The sequence below is a fragment of the Prionailurus viverrinus genome, chromosome B3 (assembly GCF_022837055.1).
Source record: "Prionailurus viverrinus isolate Anna chromosome B3, UM_Priviv_1.0, whole genome shotgun sequence".
NCBI lineage: Eukaryota > Metazoa > Chordata > Mammalia > Carnivora > Felidae > Prionailurus > Prionailurus viverrinus.
This window is the reverse complement of record NC_062566.1, coordinates 107548722-107565039: the sequence shown is the minus strand read 5'-3', so window position 1 is coordinate 107565039 and position 16318 is coordinate 107548722. Positions and strand designations below refer to the sequence as shown.

The following is a 16318-nucleotide window of genomic DNA, read 5'->3' as shown; positions in this document are numbered from 1 at the left end:
ACCTGAGAAAATGGATCCATTGCTGTATTAAGTAAAAAAGAGTTCAAATTATATAGAATAGGATCAACTACTAAAATGGGTAACTATATAAATGACTAAAGGGAATATATCAACATTTAAATAGCTGTTTCCACTGAGTAATAGGACTGTGGGTATTTTTTCTTGCTTGTATAATTACCAACTTCCATATCGTCTAATAAGCATGAATTATTTTGCTCATCAAGGGAAAAAAAAAACAGGAAAAGCTTGTGATGCTTCAAGAACAAGTAAAAGAGTAGATAACATTTTAATATTTTTTCAATTAAGCTACAAATTCAATCTGGTATTTTAAAATGAAGGAGCATGGTGAACTATTTCTACTCTGCTTCTAGATATCAAACTGGAAAAGTATCTGTGAAAATTTTGTATTGTGTTTTTTGCCCAGATGTTCATTTAATCCTTAACTGTAAGTATGTAACTTGGCTTACACTTGACTGATGAATTTCATGGTCCTGTGTATGTCAGTGAGTGAGTGAGAGTGAGAGTGAGAGTGAGAGAGAGAGAGAGAGAGAGAGAGAAAGAGAGAGAGAGAGAGAGAGAATATACTCATAAAGGGAGTCTTAAAAGAAAAAGCAACTTATATCCGGTTTAGATTCTTAGGAGGGAGAAATAGGATTTAAACTATTATCTAATGCTTCGAATAAACATCTACAGTATAGTCCTCATTTCAAATTTGTTTTTCTCCCCAACCTCTATTTGTGACATAAGAAATGGACCAAAGAATAAATAAATTAATTAAAAAGTCACTAGCTTAAGTGATTAACATCTAATAAAATGTTTTCAAACTGATGGAATTGAAATAAACATAATTCAGTACTTACTGGGCACTTACTAGAGGTAGTTACTGTGTCTAAAGTACTTCTAATCCAGTGAGGGAGACAGAGGTAAGCAAGTGCTAAACACCAAGTCAGAGCAATGCAGACAGGAGGGACACTTCGGGATTCAGGGATGATTTCTGGAGCACACAGTGTCTGAGCAAAGCTAAGAACACAGATTCTTCTCCCTCATTCTTTTCTTTCACATATTTAATACATCCCTTATTTATTAATAATAAGTAAAGGCCAATTCTAGGTTCACCTAGATCCTATGATAAATTCCCAATTAGGATCACTGTGTTTATGTGTTTTCTTAACCCCCTATGTTAACCCTATAGTAGCACTATTCATACTGTAGAGTATGAGTAATTGTCTGTTCCCCCACTAGATTGGGAATTCCTTGAGAGCAGAGTTATCTTGCTTATCACGGAATCGCCAGCACCTAACACAGTGCCTGAAATATAGGCATGCTCTATAAATGACAGATTACTGTTTTACTGTTCAATACATACTAGCAATTCTTACTCTTCCACTTATAAAACTTATCTGATTATTTTTCTTTAATATAACTTCCAAGTTCCAGAATTTTTTTTATAAAATGAACACTTACACATATTTAAAAAAATTTTTTTTTTAACATTTATTTATTTCTGAGAGACAGAGAGAGACAGAGCATGAGCAGAGCATATGAAGGGGAAGGACAGAGAGAGAGGAAGACACAGAATCCAAAGCAGGCTCCAGGCTCTGAGCCGTCAGCACAGAGCCCGACATGGGGCTCGGACTCACAAACCACGAGATCATGACCTGAGCCGAAGTCAGACGCTCAACTGACTAAGCCACCCAGGCACCCCAACTCACACATATTTTACATATGTTTCAGTTGCCCATTAATTGCTAGTGAAGATAGTGAGAGCAAAAAGGCAAGCACCTGGTATGTTTTATTGCTAGCAGTCTTATAGAGTTGGTTAGAGTTATGGACTGAATGTTTGTGTCCCCCTAGAATACCTATGTTTGAGCTGTGATAGTATTTGGATATGGGGCCTTTGGGAGATGATTAGGATTAAATAAAGTGCATGAGAATGGGGCCCTCATGAAAGAATTAATGCCCCCACAGGAAGAGACACCAGAAAGCTTGCTCTCTCTTCCAAACACACAGAAAGGTCACGTGAGTACACAGCAAGATGGCAGCTGCCTACACACCAAGAGAAGAGGCTTCAGAATGAAATATCCACCTTACTGGCACTGCAAATACTCTTTGATTATATTAACAGTCACAAAGGTACACAGTTGTTTGAATTAAAAAAAAAAAAACCTCCAATAATTAGTAATAATATTATAACAAGAATGACAAGTCATGGGAATTAAGGATTCCTTTCAACTGAAAAAGAGTCCTGGTCTAGAATCACTAGTTCATTTAACTTACTTTGTTTTTGCCTCCTTTAATAAAGAAGGGTCATCCGTCGCCAAATATACTCTTCGTTTATCCACTTGCATTCTGCGAGAGAGAAGCTGAAAATGTTCTTCAACGTGTACCATGTATTCCTCAATGGGATGGAAGGCTGCTTCTGTTCCTACTTTGTCTGTACGTCTGACGTGTACTCTGGGGGGCAGAGGGAGAAAGTCAGACTCTGCTGATAATGTTCTGATCCTCTGATCCACTGTGTACTTTTAGGCTACTCAACTTTATACCTTTATTTATGGTGGCATCACAGACATTTTAAACCGATTTTTTTTTCATTTTTGCCATTAGAAAAATTAAAATGTTTTAAAAATTCAAACACATACATTCTAAATATATTTGCATGTTAACACAATACAAGGAGAATTAGAAAATAAGCTTTAGAAGAATGCTTTCTTATAAAGAAAGTAGCATATCCAAGAACAGTAGAATAAATGGAAGATTCCAGAGTTATACTCCATATAAGCAGCAAAATACCTACCAGCCTCCCAGAAAAAACTGGATATAACTTTTTAAGATTTTTGGCAACAAATGATACCAAGATTCATAGTTGTTATTACAGAATATTAAATACATTGTTTACAGCATTTGATGCCAACTTCTCTCATTCTTCATTTTACCCTGTATAGTTACTATAACTGCCAGCTTATAGAATTGAAAATTGTCTGAGGAAAACACAGACCTTCAAGAATTCTTCCTAATGCACAATCAAGGCAGGCAAACCTTTTAAGAATTCTTACTATTCTAAGTTCACAGAGACATTCTACACCTTTTGTTATATGCATAATGAATTTCCTTTTGCTGTTTTTCATGCTGTCAAACACAAGTAGGTATTGATCTCATCTGTCCTATTGTAAAAAAGTTCTAAAACTGTAAAACTGGGGACAAAGATTTACATCGTCCTGTGTTGACTTTCACAGTATTTTCCTCCCATCTTAGTGCTTTCAAAGTAATTGTAATGAAAATAACAATGGTCATAGTTTACTTTCATAAATTAAAACTCTCCTTAAATTTGCCCTTCCTGCATCCTCCCCACCCCTCACCAAATTACTAAACCACTATTCATATGTGGGAAAAAGAAAAAAGTAAATTTGTTTCCCTTTAGGCCATGGTATATAGGCATGCCTTAGGTCGAGCCTAAGCCCAGCTTTTTATTGTGAATCTGGAAGGCGGATCTGTTTTCACTGCAGCTAATCTGATATCTTTATGGGTATCCTCTGCCTTCCAGGCTATAGTCCAGATATGCACACCTTTATATTTACACGTATTCTATCGTTGTTTCCTTCCCACATCCTTCTTAATCACTGCTTCTCTCTCAGGAAATTGGAATTGTTCACTGGGCTCCACAGGGATAAACAATTCCACTGAATTTCAATGAAAAGTTTATAAGAAGAAACACTCTTTGATACTGATTTCATCATGTACTTTCTTTAGCTCTAACATTTAAAATAAGGGTCAGTAACTTCTATACATATGAAGACTAAGACACGAGGGAAGATGTTAGGTGGGAGATAGGAAAATGAAAATGAAAATAAAAACAAAGAAGAGCTGTAATAATGGAAGGAAGAATCAAAGGAAGAGGAGCATAGGAAGTACTGGCAGAGGACTACTGAGAAATCTTTTCAAGTCTCCAAGTACTACTGAAATTAGGCCTGGATCAAGAATTTTGAGAGGGGCATAATGGAGTCTCCATGGAAGACTCAGAATATTAGTCCAGTGAAGGATATGAGAAATCGTTTTAATTTAATGTAAGTTTTTCAGACATTTAAGGAAACTGATGCTTCTGAAGACATATCAATGAACAAAAAGACAACATAAGGCAAGAGGTGGCTGGTTTCTCATACTTTTCAACCCAGTCCTCACAAAAGTAAAAGTTCCTTGTGTACTTGCCTGACTTTCACTACAGTTGACTCTTCAACAACACAGGTTTGAACTGTGCAGGTCCGCTTATACACAGATCTTTTACAGTACAGTACTGTAAATGTATTTTGTCTTCCTTATGATTTTCTAATAACACTTTTTCTCTAGCTTATTTTATTGTAAGAATACAGTATATAATACATATAGCATTCAAAATATATGTTAACTGACTGTTTATGTCATTGGTAAGGCTTCCAGCCAACAGTAGGCTATTAGTAGTTAAGTTTTGGAGGAGTCAAGTTATACATGGAATTTCAACTGCACGGGGGGTGGGGGTCAGCAGTCCTAACCCTGCATTGTTCAAGGGTCATCTATATCAAATTATCAAGCTCTTTCAGGGCAGGGAATGTGATTTTATTTATTTCCAATAGCACCAAATATAATGAATAAATGACTGAATGTTGTGTGGACACAAAAATCTAATTGTTTAGTATCATGTAAGTAGAAACCTTACATACCATCTAACTTAGTTTCTTTTTTAGTTTTAAACAAATGAGGAAAGAGTGGCAATCAATGAAGACCTGGAATGATCAAGTACGCTGCCCAAAGTCACACAACTTGTTAGTAGAAGTTAGATGGGACCGCCAGATTCGTGAATTTGAGCAACCTTCTCTTTCATTCCAGCACACTACCTCAATGTACAAATAACTCAATTGTCTCTGGTACTGCAATTTTCTGTATTTGGCCAACTCTCAATATGATGTATGGTCCATGGATAATTAGGCCATGCCAAACTACAGGAAAGCTTCCAAGCAAAGTTAAGATGGTTTTTAGTCCTGGCTTTGCCTTTATTAACTCTGGAACTCTGGGCCGAGATTTTCTTCCCTTTAATTTCCTAACCTATAAGACAGCTATCTCTACTCTTTTCATAGGACTGTGTTATAGGATCAATGAGATAATGCATTTGAAGGTATTTTGGTAATTTAATTACTCTTCTTTTACCTTTCAAGATCCTGTTTAAACACGGAAGCTATGAAGACTTTCCTCCTTCCCTGAACTCTCGTAATAATTTTTATACTTCTCTCAGGGTATTTATCACATTCTGCCCATATAATGTTAGCTGTGTATGTCTCTTTTCCAACAGACTGTAATAAGCTAGAATGAGCCATTAAAAAAAAATTAATCTCTGTCCCCACAGTAGCAGGTGTTCAATAAATGTTCTGCAAATAAGTGAACAAATCAACACCTATATTAATATTAATCAATAGCTGATTTTATTACAAACAGTATAAGCTACAGAATGTCATAGTCTAGCCTACAAGTCTATTTTTAGAAATGATTTTAGCATCAGTCTTTCTGAAAGGTAATATTTTACAGTGCATTTTTTCCACTGAACTAAAATCCTTCCTTTTATCCTTCTTATCACATCACTTTTAGGGCAGGTATTATCTTCCCTATTTTACAGATGGAAAAATCAAAGCCCAATACTATTATTAAGTAACTTGGTCTAGAATTAGAAAAAATCCAGGAATATTACCTAGGTCACTTAAATCTCAGTCCAGTACTCTTTCCATTAGGCAAAGAACATTTTCCCATGGTATGAAATCTGCCACCCGGACCCAGGAAAATTCCTCTTTCCATAACTTTTTATGTATGTGTATAGGAGCACAAGCTTATGCACAAAGATGCTTCTTTGTATTCTTCTTGGTGGTAGGATTTCCTGATATATCTTCTTGAACATAAGCATGAGGCTGAATGCATATGTACATGGTAAGTCCCAAGTGGGCCAAGAGATAATTTTAAATAATAATTTTAACATTATCTTACATTATAAATACTATTTTTATTATCAAAACAGCTTCCAGGGCAGAAAACAGAACACCAAAAAATGCAAAATAATCATCAGTGGTAATTAATGAAGCCTAACAAAAAGTACAATAGAAAAGCTATAAATGTGATAGCTTCATCTCATGGTCTTGTTAGGATAAGATAAGAGTCATGTATAGTATCCAAACTACTCTCAGTAAAATACAATTTTGTTGTTTTCCTCAGAAGAGACAGGTAATTTCAGAAATAAGGGTTTAGTACATTTGTTGAATGAATAAATAAGCGAATGGGGGTAACAAAGTATGACAACTCAACTGTTCTAAGTGAACAAAGGGAGAATGATCTCCCTATGACCTAAGGTGAACTCTGGAACATCTGTTTTAGGGTATGGCTTGAAAATTAAACTATATCATAAAGTTCACAATATATTGTAAAGTACACATATCTCTGCTACTACAACATCACTTCATGAGAGGAATAAATCAGATTCTTACCCAATAACTGGATGTTTGAAGCCAAGCTTCTTAGTAGTCTCTTCTATTTCCTTTTCCAGCCAAGGTTGTGGGCGGATCAAGTATTTGACAAACTGGGACACCCACCACACTGCAGGATCACCATGGACTCGTACAAGCCGATCTGCAAGGTCTTCTGGTACAGCCAGGGGCAAATATGGTGGACGAGGATGAAGACTGTCTACAATGGGGAGCTCAACCACCTGAACATTTTTGTCCTTTACTTCACCTGTGAGAATATCGAAACATATCATCACCACACTGTATTTCTCATACAATTACCATTGGAGAACTCACTCTGGATGCTTTCATCCTCATCGCAACTCTAAAGCAGTATTACAGACGCAGTTAAGTAACTTGCTCAAGGTACTAGCACAAAAGTGACAGAGCTAAATTTCCCATCTAGGTTGGTCTGCTTCTCAAGTCCATGATCTTTTTTTTTTTTTTCCCTGTCATAACATGCTGCCATCTCAACACCTCATACCGCAGATAAGGATGCACCCAGCACTCAAAGAATCTAATCAGAGAATAACCATATTGCTACTGAACACAGCCAGCTATGCAAAGTTCTGTTTTCTGTCATCATTTTTGTTTTTGAACCAGACAATAAAGTATTCTCAAAACTTCCAGATTGTCATTATAGCAAATGGCTCTTTCATTAATTTCATGACAGAGCACCATGACTCTAGAGATACCTAAAGATTACAATTATAAGCCAAGCAGTTATATCTTTTAAAGAAAAAAAAAATGGTAATTCTAAAGTCTTTTTTTTTCTTGGCCAAATTATCTATTATGTTTTCAATGATGATAACAATAAAATTTATGTTGATTGTTTATCTGGACATTAAATTAAAATTAGAATAGAGATTAGATGCTAATTTTTGTAGATGATGATTAATTTCAGAATCCAACTTCTATATATCATTAATGATACTGCTGTTCTATCAATTTTATAATGCAATGACAAGAACAACCCAAAATGGGATAAGCCAGCAACTTTATTTTAATTACTTTATTATTTTTTTAATGTTTTATTTATTCTTAAGAGAGAGAGAGAAACAGAGCATGAGTGAGGGAGAGGCAGAGAGTGGGACACAGAATCTGAAGCAGGCTCCAGGCTCTGAGCTGTCAGTACAAAGCCAGACCCGGGGCTCGAACTCACAAGCAGTGAGATCATGACCTGAGCCGAAATTGGACGCCCAACGGACTGAGCCACCCAGGCGCCTGCCCCTAAGCCAGCAACCTTAGATATCGAAGACCACATAGTAGTAACTAGAAGACATGAAGATACCAGGCAGAGAAATTTTATAAATATAAAATGTACTGAATTAAAATTTCAATAACAGAAAATATTAACCTGAATATACAAAATAATTCCAGTTAATCACTGGACCATTAAAGAAAGAATGCACTTGTAGAGAATAAACCTAGAAGACTTTTAAAATGTATTCACCAGAATGGAACACAGTCCTCAAATTCTGTTTTTCTGCATATATGCAAAGTGTTTTATAGTAAATCTCATCATCTGGGAATGTAATCACTCAAACTACATGATTATAAGAAAGTTGGTTGGCATAACTAAAAATTAAAAACGTCTGGTTAATATTCTCTCTCTCTGACATGTAAAACTCATTTCAGGACTCTTAGAACAAAGCCCTTGAAACATGACATTTGTTGCATGAATAGATGTCACTAAAAAAATTTACCACCAGCACTGCAGTTCATCTGGGGTACTGGTTAAGACAGAGGTGGGCACCTTTATCAGACAAGATACTATAATTAAGAGTGTATGGGGAAAGAGTAAGCTGCACTTTAAATTAAGCTCTAATAATCTCCCAAAGGCAAGAGAAATTGGGTGCTTTCTGTGATATGGACATGATAAGAGACATAGCACATGAATGAGAGGAAAAAAAGGAAGAGAAAACAGTTCTTTTTTATAAAAAGGAGAGAAAGAAAGAAACAATCTAACTTCTTTTATATGACCATAAATAAAAGCAAAATTAATAGGGCTACCTTCTTTTTGAGATTTCTTTCTAACACGGTTCTTCTTCTTCTTCTTCTTCTTTTTTAATGTTTATTTATTTTTGAAGAAAAGAGAGAGTGTGAGCAGGGGAGGGGCAGAGTGAGAGGGAGACACAGAATCCAAAATGGGATTCAGGCTCTGAGCTGTCAGTGCTGAGCCAGACGCGGGGCTTGAACTCACAAACCATGTGATCATGACCTGAGCTGAAGTCGGTCGCTTAACCGACTGAGCCACTCAGGTGCCCCTCTAACAGGGTTATTCTAAATGCTCTGTTTAAGTAGCTCTGTCTTTCACTGATTGCCCCAAGGCCTCAACTTTCTTACAGCTAGTCCTATTGACAGCTTTAAGAAATAAATCGAAACTATGCCTATATCTTCAAGACAGAGAATGTAGTTTATTTTTGTTGGTTCTTTGTTCATTCTTCATTCATGCGTTCACTTCACTTGTTCAAATATTTATTGAACACTGCTATATGCCAAACATTGTATGAGGTAGAGTATACAGTGATAGCATGGTTCGTGTCCTCCAAGATTTCTAGTTCGAAAAACCTCACCCAGAACTGACTACTTTCGTGGAAGAAAAATAAAATAAAATAAAATACCATCACCAAAAAAATGTGTTATCAAAAAGATATCAATACTCAACTGCCTAGTAAAATATTAAGAAAACGGTATTTATTAATGAAAAAAAAGGTTAGCTTCCTCAGCAATGATATATTTTAAAACAAATGAAAATAACATAGTATATGCTATGGTTAGAAGGTCCCTTTTTTTTACTTGGTTTACCACCCAACATTTTTTATTCTACTGGCATTTATATTCAAAAGAATTTAAATCTGGAACAGATCCTAGATTAGAAATGATCAATGCTTAGTGGTTTCTAAAGTTTAGTCATTTATGTATTCACATTATAATTTTTACCATATCCATGTATTATCTGTATTAATGTTTTAAAAATTCATTTTAAAACTTACATGAATTTATTTTATAGATGGCAACTAGAAGTATAACTTCACTAAAAATGAAACCATATCATTAAATTCTATATAGATACTATTGCCTATGAAGGGCCTTGAGCTCAGGCCAGATTTCTATTAAAAGAAGAGATTATCAGTGAGGTTAAAGGGGTGTATAATTGCTTTCCCCCTTACATCTCCTATGAGTTTCACATCAAATGAGAGACAGAGAGAAGAATAAAATGGCAATCAAAATATCAGCTTGATTACCAATAAGGATGAACTAAAGAATGTAGTTTATTCTTTGAATTTACAGCCTTATGGGTTTTCTAATAGTTTCCACCCAATCCCAATCCTAAAATGAGTCTGTCAAGCAAGGCCTAGTACACTGGGGAGGAGGAAGAGCATGCCTTCTGAGAATGGGCTGTGCCATGAGAGAAGCCAGACAGGGCTATATCTCACACATTTGTTCCTCCCCCTAAACTCACCAGTTGTACACACTACTTTCCTTTCAAGTGGAAGGGAAATGAGGTAGACAGAAGCAAAAAAGCACTGCAGCACTTTCCCCTTTGAAGGATGGAATTAATTACCCTTCTATAGAACGTCTTGAGGAATTGGAGGATTCCCCGTGCCTGTTCCCACCCATCTCCACCCCCAAACAATTATCCAGTGTTAAAGAACTATTGCAAAGATTTCCTGACACCAAATTGAGAATTTGTCTGACATAATCAGAAGGGCTGAAAAAGAAATAACTTTTTCAACTATTCAACTCGATGGTTGTTTTAATCTTTTATCAGGAAACTGTCTGAAATTATCTCACATATGCCACCTAAATTAATCTCTAGTAATCTGTGGTAGATTCAGAGTTTGAGAAACACAGATTTACTTAAACTCCCTCATTTCACAGAGGAAACAAACTAGAGAGGTTAAGCGAATTTCTCAAAGTAATAATACAGCTAAATAAAAGGGCCAGGATTAGGCTCTATTGTTTACCACATTACTTATATTGCATTCTGCTTTCTGAAAACTGTATGTATATATTTCGAAGCATTTAAGTATGTTCCCTTTTGATCAATCAAGAGTGCCTTGTCATTCTATTAAGATGTTAGTGTTTTAAAAAAAAAAAAAGCACTGCATTAACTTTCCAGCAAGAGAATGTTTTATATGTGCAAGTCATACAAAAGTCAGCACTATGCATTTGTAAAGAATCAGAGCAAACTAGCCTAGGAATCATACAATTGAGAGCTCAGCTCAACTTGAACTGGTATGACCACTATTAATTATTTCAGGGACTCATTTTTTTTTTTTTAATTTTTTTTTTCAACGTTTATTTATTTTTGGGACAGAGAGAGACAGAGCATGAACGGGGGAGGGGCAGAGAGAGAGGGAGACACAGACTCGGAAACAGGCTCCAGGCTCTGAGCCATCAGCCCAGAGCCCGACGCGGGGCTCGAACTCCCGGACCGCGAGATCGTGACCTGGCTGAAGTCGGACGCTTAACCGACTGCGCCACCCAGGCGCCCCATCAGGGACTCATTTTCAAGACTACCTCCTCTTGTTGCTAATTCTGGTCCATACGGTCATTCTCTGCCAAAGGCAGGGAAGACTCAGTAGGCTTGCTGGTACACTTATAGCCCTCTGCCAGTAGCATAGATAACTCTTTGACAGGGAGGATGTCCACAGCTGCAGGCAAGTCCCTCTAGCAATTCATGGCAACTCCATTTAAAAGCATTAGTCTATAATCATTCCTTGTGCCCTAAGACAGAGACCCTACCCTGGAATTAGTCAATTAGAATTATTAATCATCAGTAGACTTCAATAGGAAGGTCTTAACATCTACCATGAATGAATAGGTTCTGCTATCATGAAAAACATTTCAGGGGTGGAAAAGATTTTGGGTCCTAGTCCATGAGATTTCTTCTGTATTTACTGTCTTCTTTCTTCAGTTGCTACTCAGTGACTTGTGAGAGAAACACAACTAAACTGGAGGGTGGGAGGTGGGGGTGGAATCTCTTGAAGATAAACCTCAGACAGCCAAAATGGTCAAGGTAAAGACGTTTGGAATAGGGTTGCCAGTTGAGAAAAATCTCCAATAAGACATCACTACCTGGAACTCAAATTTCACTTGGGGTGAGGTAGGGATTATTAGTAACTTTTTGGCAATTCTCAACCAAAAAAAGCTGTTTGCTTTATGGTCTCAAGACTCTTAAGAAGGTTGCCCTCAATATCCACATAGGTCCAGGCTTCTCTCAACTAGGTGTAGAGGGGTAGAATGAGGTTTTAATTCCCTTCCTAAGGGTGGCCTTGAATGGTTATAGCTAGTAAATGCCATCACACCCAACAGCCTTTCCACAGACTGTGTCAGCTGCTGAGATTCATGGCCCTAGTTGAGGCTAGAACAAGGAGAGACATCAAACAAATATGGTCAAGCAAAAGCCTATTCACATGTATATAGTGCATAGTGATTACAGGCATGGGCTTTGTTAGGACAAAAACTACTGTTCAAATACTCTATCACTTCACAGTTGTGTACCTTTGGATAAGTTGTATTTAACTTCACCCCAGTTTCTTCATCTGGAAAATGGCATTGATAATAGCAACTTATTCATCTGGAAAACGGGATTAATTACAGTATCTTACTCACTGAGTTATTTTAAGGATTTATTACATGGAAAAAGCTGAGCACAATGCCTGATACATACTAATTCTCAAAAAATGTTAGTTCTTTGCCCTAGGATCAATTCTGTTGAACAATTCTCAAGAAGCTAGCTAGAATTTGACCAAGGAAAAGATTATTTGCTAAAATATCATAGTCTCTGAAAAACATATCAAAGTGCCCATTTCAGTGAGCCAAAGATATACTCCCAAATATACTAGATATAAACAGATATTACACCCAAAGGAAATCTTATTCATACTGTTTACCATAGGCAACAGAACAATAAGCAGCTTTTATCTTTTCAAAATATTCAACAAATGTTCAAATAGAAGGGTAGCAACTCTGGCTACCTAAAAGTTCTGACATCCTATAACTACTAACTTGACTAAAAGCAAAGAACAAGACTGTTCCACGCTGAAAGCGCGGAATGGCAGTAAGTTGTCTAAACTAGTAATACTTCCCGTTCGTGTCACAGCAAAGAGTTTGTATGCTTAAATTACATCCACGAAGATTATTTGGACTTCTGGGATTTACATTTTATTTACCACTATGTGGCCAAATATGGCTGATTAAATTCATACTAAATTCTCTGAGACTTGTTACAGGAGGCACAAGTAAAAGGACATCAAGACTGAAAGCTAACTAGCTGTGGTGAGACCCCTTCAGGGACCAGGGGATTTTCTTGATTTTACTTGGACACAATAAGATGGACATTAAAAAAAAAAAAATCACATAAATGTGTGAGGTCTGTTCTTCAGGATTTTTAACAATGATGACATTAATATTTATACCTTCATTTAATGAATGACTGTGCTCTGCTCTCATCTAAAACACAAAGGAAAGATATACTATTAAAAAGCAAACAGCTGGGCTACTTTCTTTCCTTTTGTTTTTCAACCATTGCGGCTGACAGAGATTTTTTTCTTGAACTTGAATGAGCAACTGTCGCTTGCCATATGAATTCCATCACTGCTCTACTTAAGCAACAACTCAAAAGACTGTTATTACTGCCAGTTTGAAGCCTTCAACCAATTGAGTGAAAGTTCTAAATTCAATCATATGAAACAAAGTGCAGTGTTAGCAACATTCTTAAGAATTAGCATATCACACTATGGGAATGATTGTGCAGCATTCTTATGAGGTATTTGCTGCTTTTACTAGCACAGAAATGCCTTGCAAAGGCAACCAGACTCATGGTTCACTGACCTCAATGTTACTCTGACAGACTTAACTCTGGATAGGGGACTGAAAGAACGGCTAATGGAAAATACGTAATATCTTAGTGAGTTATGCAGTTCAGGATAATGCAGGCAGGACAGTATCAAAAGAAAAGAGAGCAAAGAGATTTTTTGCTTCATTTCACTAAACAGAAGGCTCCTTGCAGTCATTCTGCATGTTCTGAAACAAATTTAGTCATTTAAATTTTATATACATACATAAGTCACTTTGCTAAGATTCTAGACAGTCCACAGCTTGCTCATAAATGGGACAGTGCCAACAGTTTCTCTGATGATTCACATTGCACAGGTCCTATAACTCCATGTATGTTGAGCATTGGGTGTTATATGTAAGTGATGAATCACTGAATTCTACTCCTGAAACCAATATTATACTCTATGTTAACTAACTACAGTTTAAATAAAAATTTGAACCAGAACAAACATTTGAAAAAAACTGTATGGGAAGCAAAAATGGAAATAAACGTGACGAATTTCCATGAAAACAAGTAACTCTACATGGAGGTTTGGGGGAGTTTTTCAGTTGTTTTTTAATCATTTAGTACTTTTCCCTAAATTAGAAACTCCTAACTCAAAGGATCCCAAAGAATTCTACTATAGCTTTTCTCATGGGGTGGGGGGCGGGGGGGGGGGAACGACAAAAAAATAGAGGAATGGAAAGCAGTACAAAAAAAAGGATAAAGCTTAATTTCATCAAATTATTCAAGAGCCAAACTCCAAACTCTCTTTCCCCTATTCTCGTAAAAAAAAAAAAAAAAAAAAAAAAAAAAAAATCACAATTCCACTTTCATATTCCTCTTATTCCTTTACCACATGTTACTCTCCTTGAAAGCAACAGGCAGGAGGAAGGACCTCCAGGTAATAATAGACTTTTATCCCTTGAGAATTCCTGAAAATGATGACTGAGTATACTGACATACCACCAGGATCTCACAGCACAGAGATGTCTGTTGTCATGCTGTGTTCCCTTTTACTTTGGGGCAATTTTATAGCAGCCTTTGTGATTAGCACTTGGTTGGAGTTAGGAATATAATGTTTCATTTTGGACTTACAGCTCCTTGTGATTTTTCTGCTAAATTATCACTCAAAGGTTAAATCAGGAAGGCCTAATTTGAGTTTCCTGATGATAGAGTATAGGCCAATCCTAATGCCCTAAAACACAAGAATTATAAGTAGGACTTCTGGCTATCCTGGGAGAGAAGAAAATGAAAATACAGTTGGGGCGCCTGGGTGGCGCAGTCGGTTAAGCGTCCGACTTCAGCCAGGTCACGATCTCGCGGTCCGTGAGTTCGAGCCCCGCGTCGGGCTCTGGGCTGATGGCTCAGAGCCTGGAGCCTGTTTCCAATTCTGTGTCTCCCTCTCTCTCTGCCCCTCCCCCGTTCATGCTCTATCTCTCTCTGTCCCAAAAATAAATAAACGTTGGAAAAAAAAAATTAAAAAAAAAAAAAAAAGAAAATACAGTCGTGTTGGAAGTCATAAGAAAACAGTTAAGATGGGATATTAGGAGAGAAGACAACTTAATCAAGTGTAGTAAGCAACATGCTAAAGCACTATACAAATTGTTGATAAAACAGACAAACATCTTGGCTTCTACTAAAACCGGGATTGGAGTAGCAAATCTCCCTCATTTTGTATGCCAAACCAATCCACAAAGTACTAGCAGCTCCAAAGTCACCCTGCCACCATTCCCATCTTTAATTTGCTGCCACCTCAGACTGCACAGTCTGTCTTCTTTCCCAGCTGCCTCACTTCCACTGTGGAAAAAGTGGGAAAAGATGGGGGGGTGGGATATAGATTTATGTGCCATGCCACAGTTTCTGCTGTCACTGTGGCTGCCAATCTGGTATAAGTTAGCTGACCCTCCCTTTCTCCTCTTCTGGGTTGTGTTAAGTCTCTAGAAAGAAGAGAGCTAATACTTTACAACTATAGCCTCTGGTGACATAACTGAGATACTATAAAGACATTACTCAAAAAGTGGCTGTATTTTGCCCTTTCTGGTTTAACTGGGAGAAGAGCAGGGAATATCTATATGAAGAGAAAGAACTCTGAGGCAAAAGGCATGAAACCTGAACTAACTAACGGAGCATGCAAAGGGAAGGAGGAGGAAGACAAATGTAGCAAATAGGGCAAGGAGATGTCTGAGACCGTGAGAAGTAGTCCTTTTCTTGTTACTGCTTACAAAACATAATACTTCGTACAGATTTAATACTTCACACTATCGTTCCCATGACATTTTTCATTTATTCTTTAAACAGGGACAGCACCACCACAACCTTCTTTAGGACCTAGGCTAGGATGTGCAAAGGAATACTTCTGTCACTTCCCTAAGCAGGTTATCTACTATTTCTCATCATCTGCAACATATTTTTTAACCTGTAGTTATCTATCAACAGGCCCCAAAGTTTTACCTGGTAAATCTTCAAATCAGAGGCTATTATTTTACCATAATCCTATGTTCATTTCAAATCATAAAAATTCTGGCAGGGATGAGGGTCCAGAATCTGTTCTTTTCATATGCTTTACTCCTTTTAAGTGACCCATGCAGCCTATTTCTAAAATAGCTCTTGCATCCATGGCTCTCCTGCTCAGCTCCCTATCAGCAACTTTAATTAAAGACTAACATTTATTGTGCAACAACTACATGCCAGGTATTACACTAAATGTTTTCCATACATTATCCCAATTAATCCACAAAGTCTTTGTGAAGTCAGTACCCTCTTATCCCCATTTTACAGATGAATTTAAGTAACTTGTTCAAGGTCATCCAGCTAGCAGTCAGAAACAGGAGCTGAAGCCAAACATTCTAATTCCAGAATTTGAAAATTTACACCACCCTATTCCGTTACCTTACAGTTTCACAGAAAGCAAAAGTGACTTCGCATGGAATTTATTTAAAAAGGAGGGAGGGACAGGGACAAAGGAAGAGAGCAA

At 37.0% G+C, this 16318-nt stretch overlaps 1 protein-coding gene across 16 annotated transcripts in view; it reads right to left on the bottom strand.

Annotated features, from left to right (window-relative positions):
- The window catches only part of FUT8 (fucosyltransferase 8), a 310512-nt gene that overhangs the window by 13005 nt on the left and 281189 nt on the right, over positions 1 to 16318 (bottom strand). For all 16 annotated transcript variants that reach the window (XM_047862655.1, XM_047862657.1, XM_047862658.1 and 13 more), the window contains 2 exons: positions 6495 to 6741; positions 2278 to 2454 (listed from right to left, as the gene is read on the bottom strand). In XM_047862655.1, the coding sequence (XP_047718611.1) occupies positions 2278 to 2454; positions 6495 to 6741 (424 nt within the window). The remainder of the gene's footprint in view (positions 1 to 2277; positions 2455 to 6494; positions 6742 to 16318) is intronic.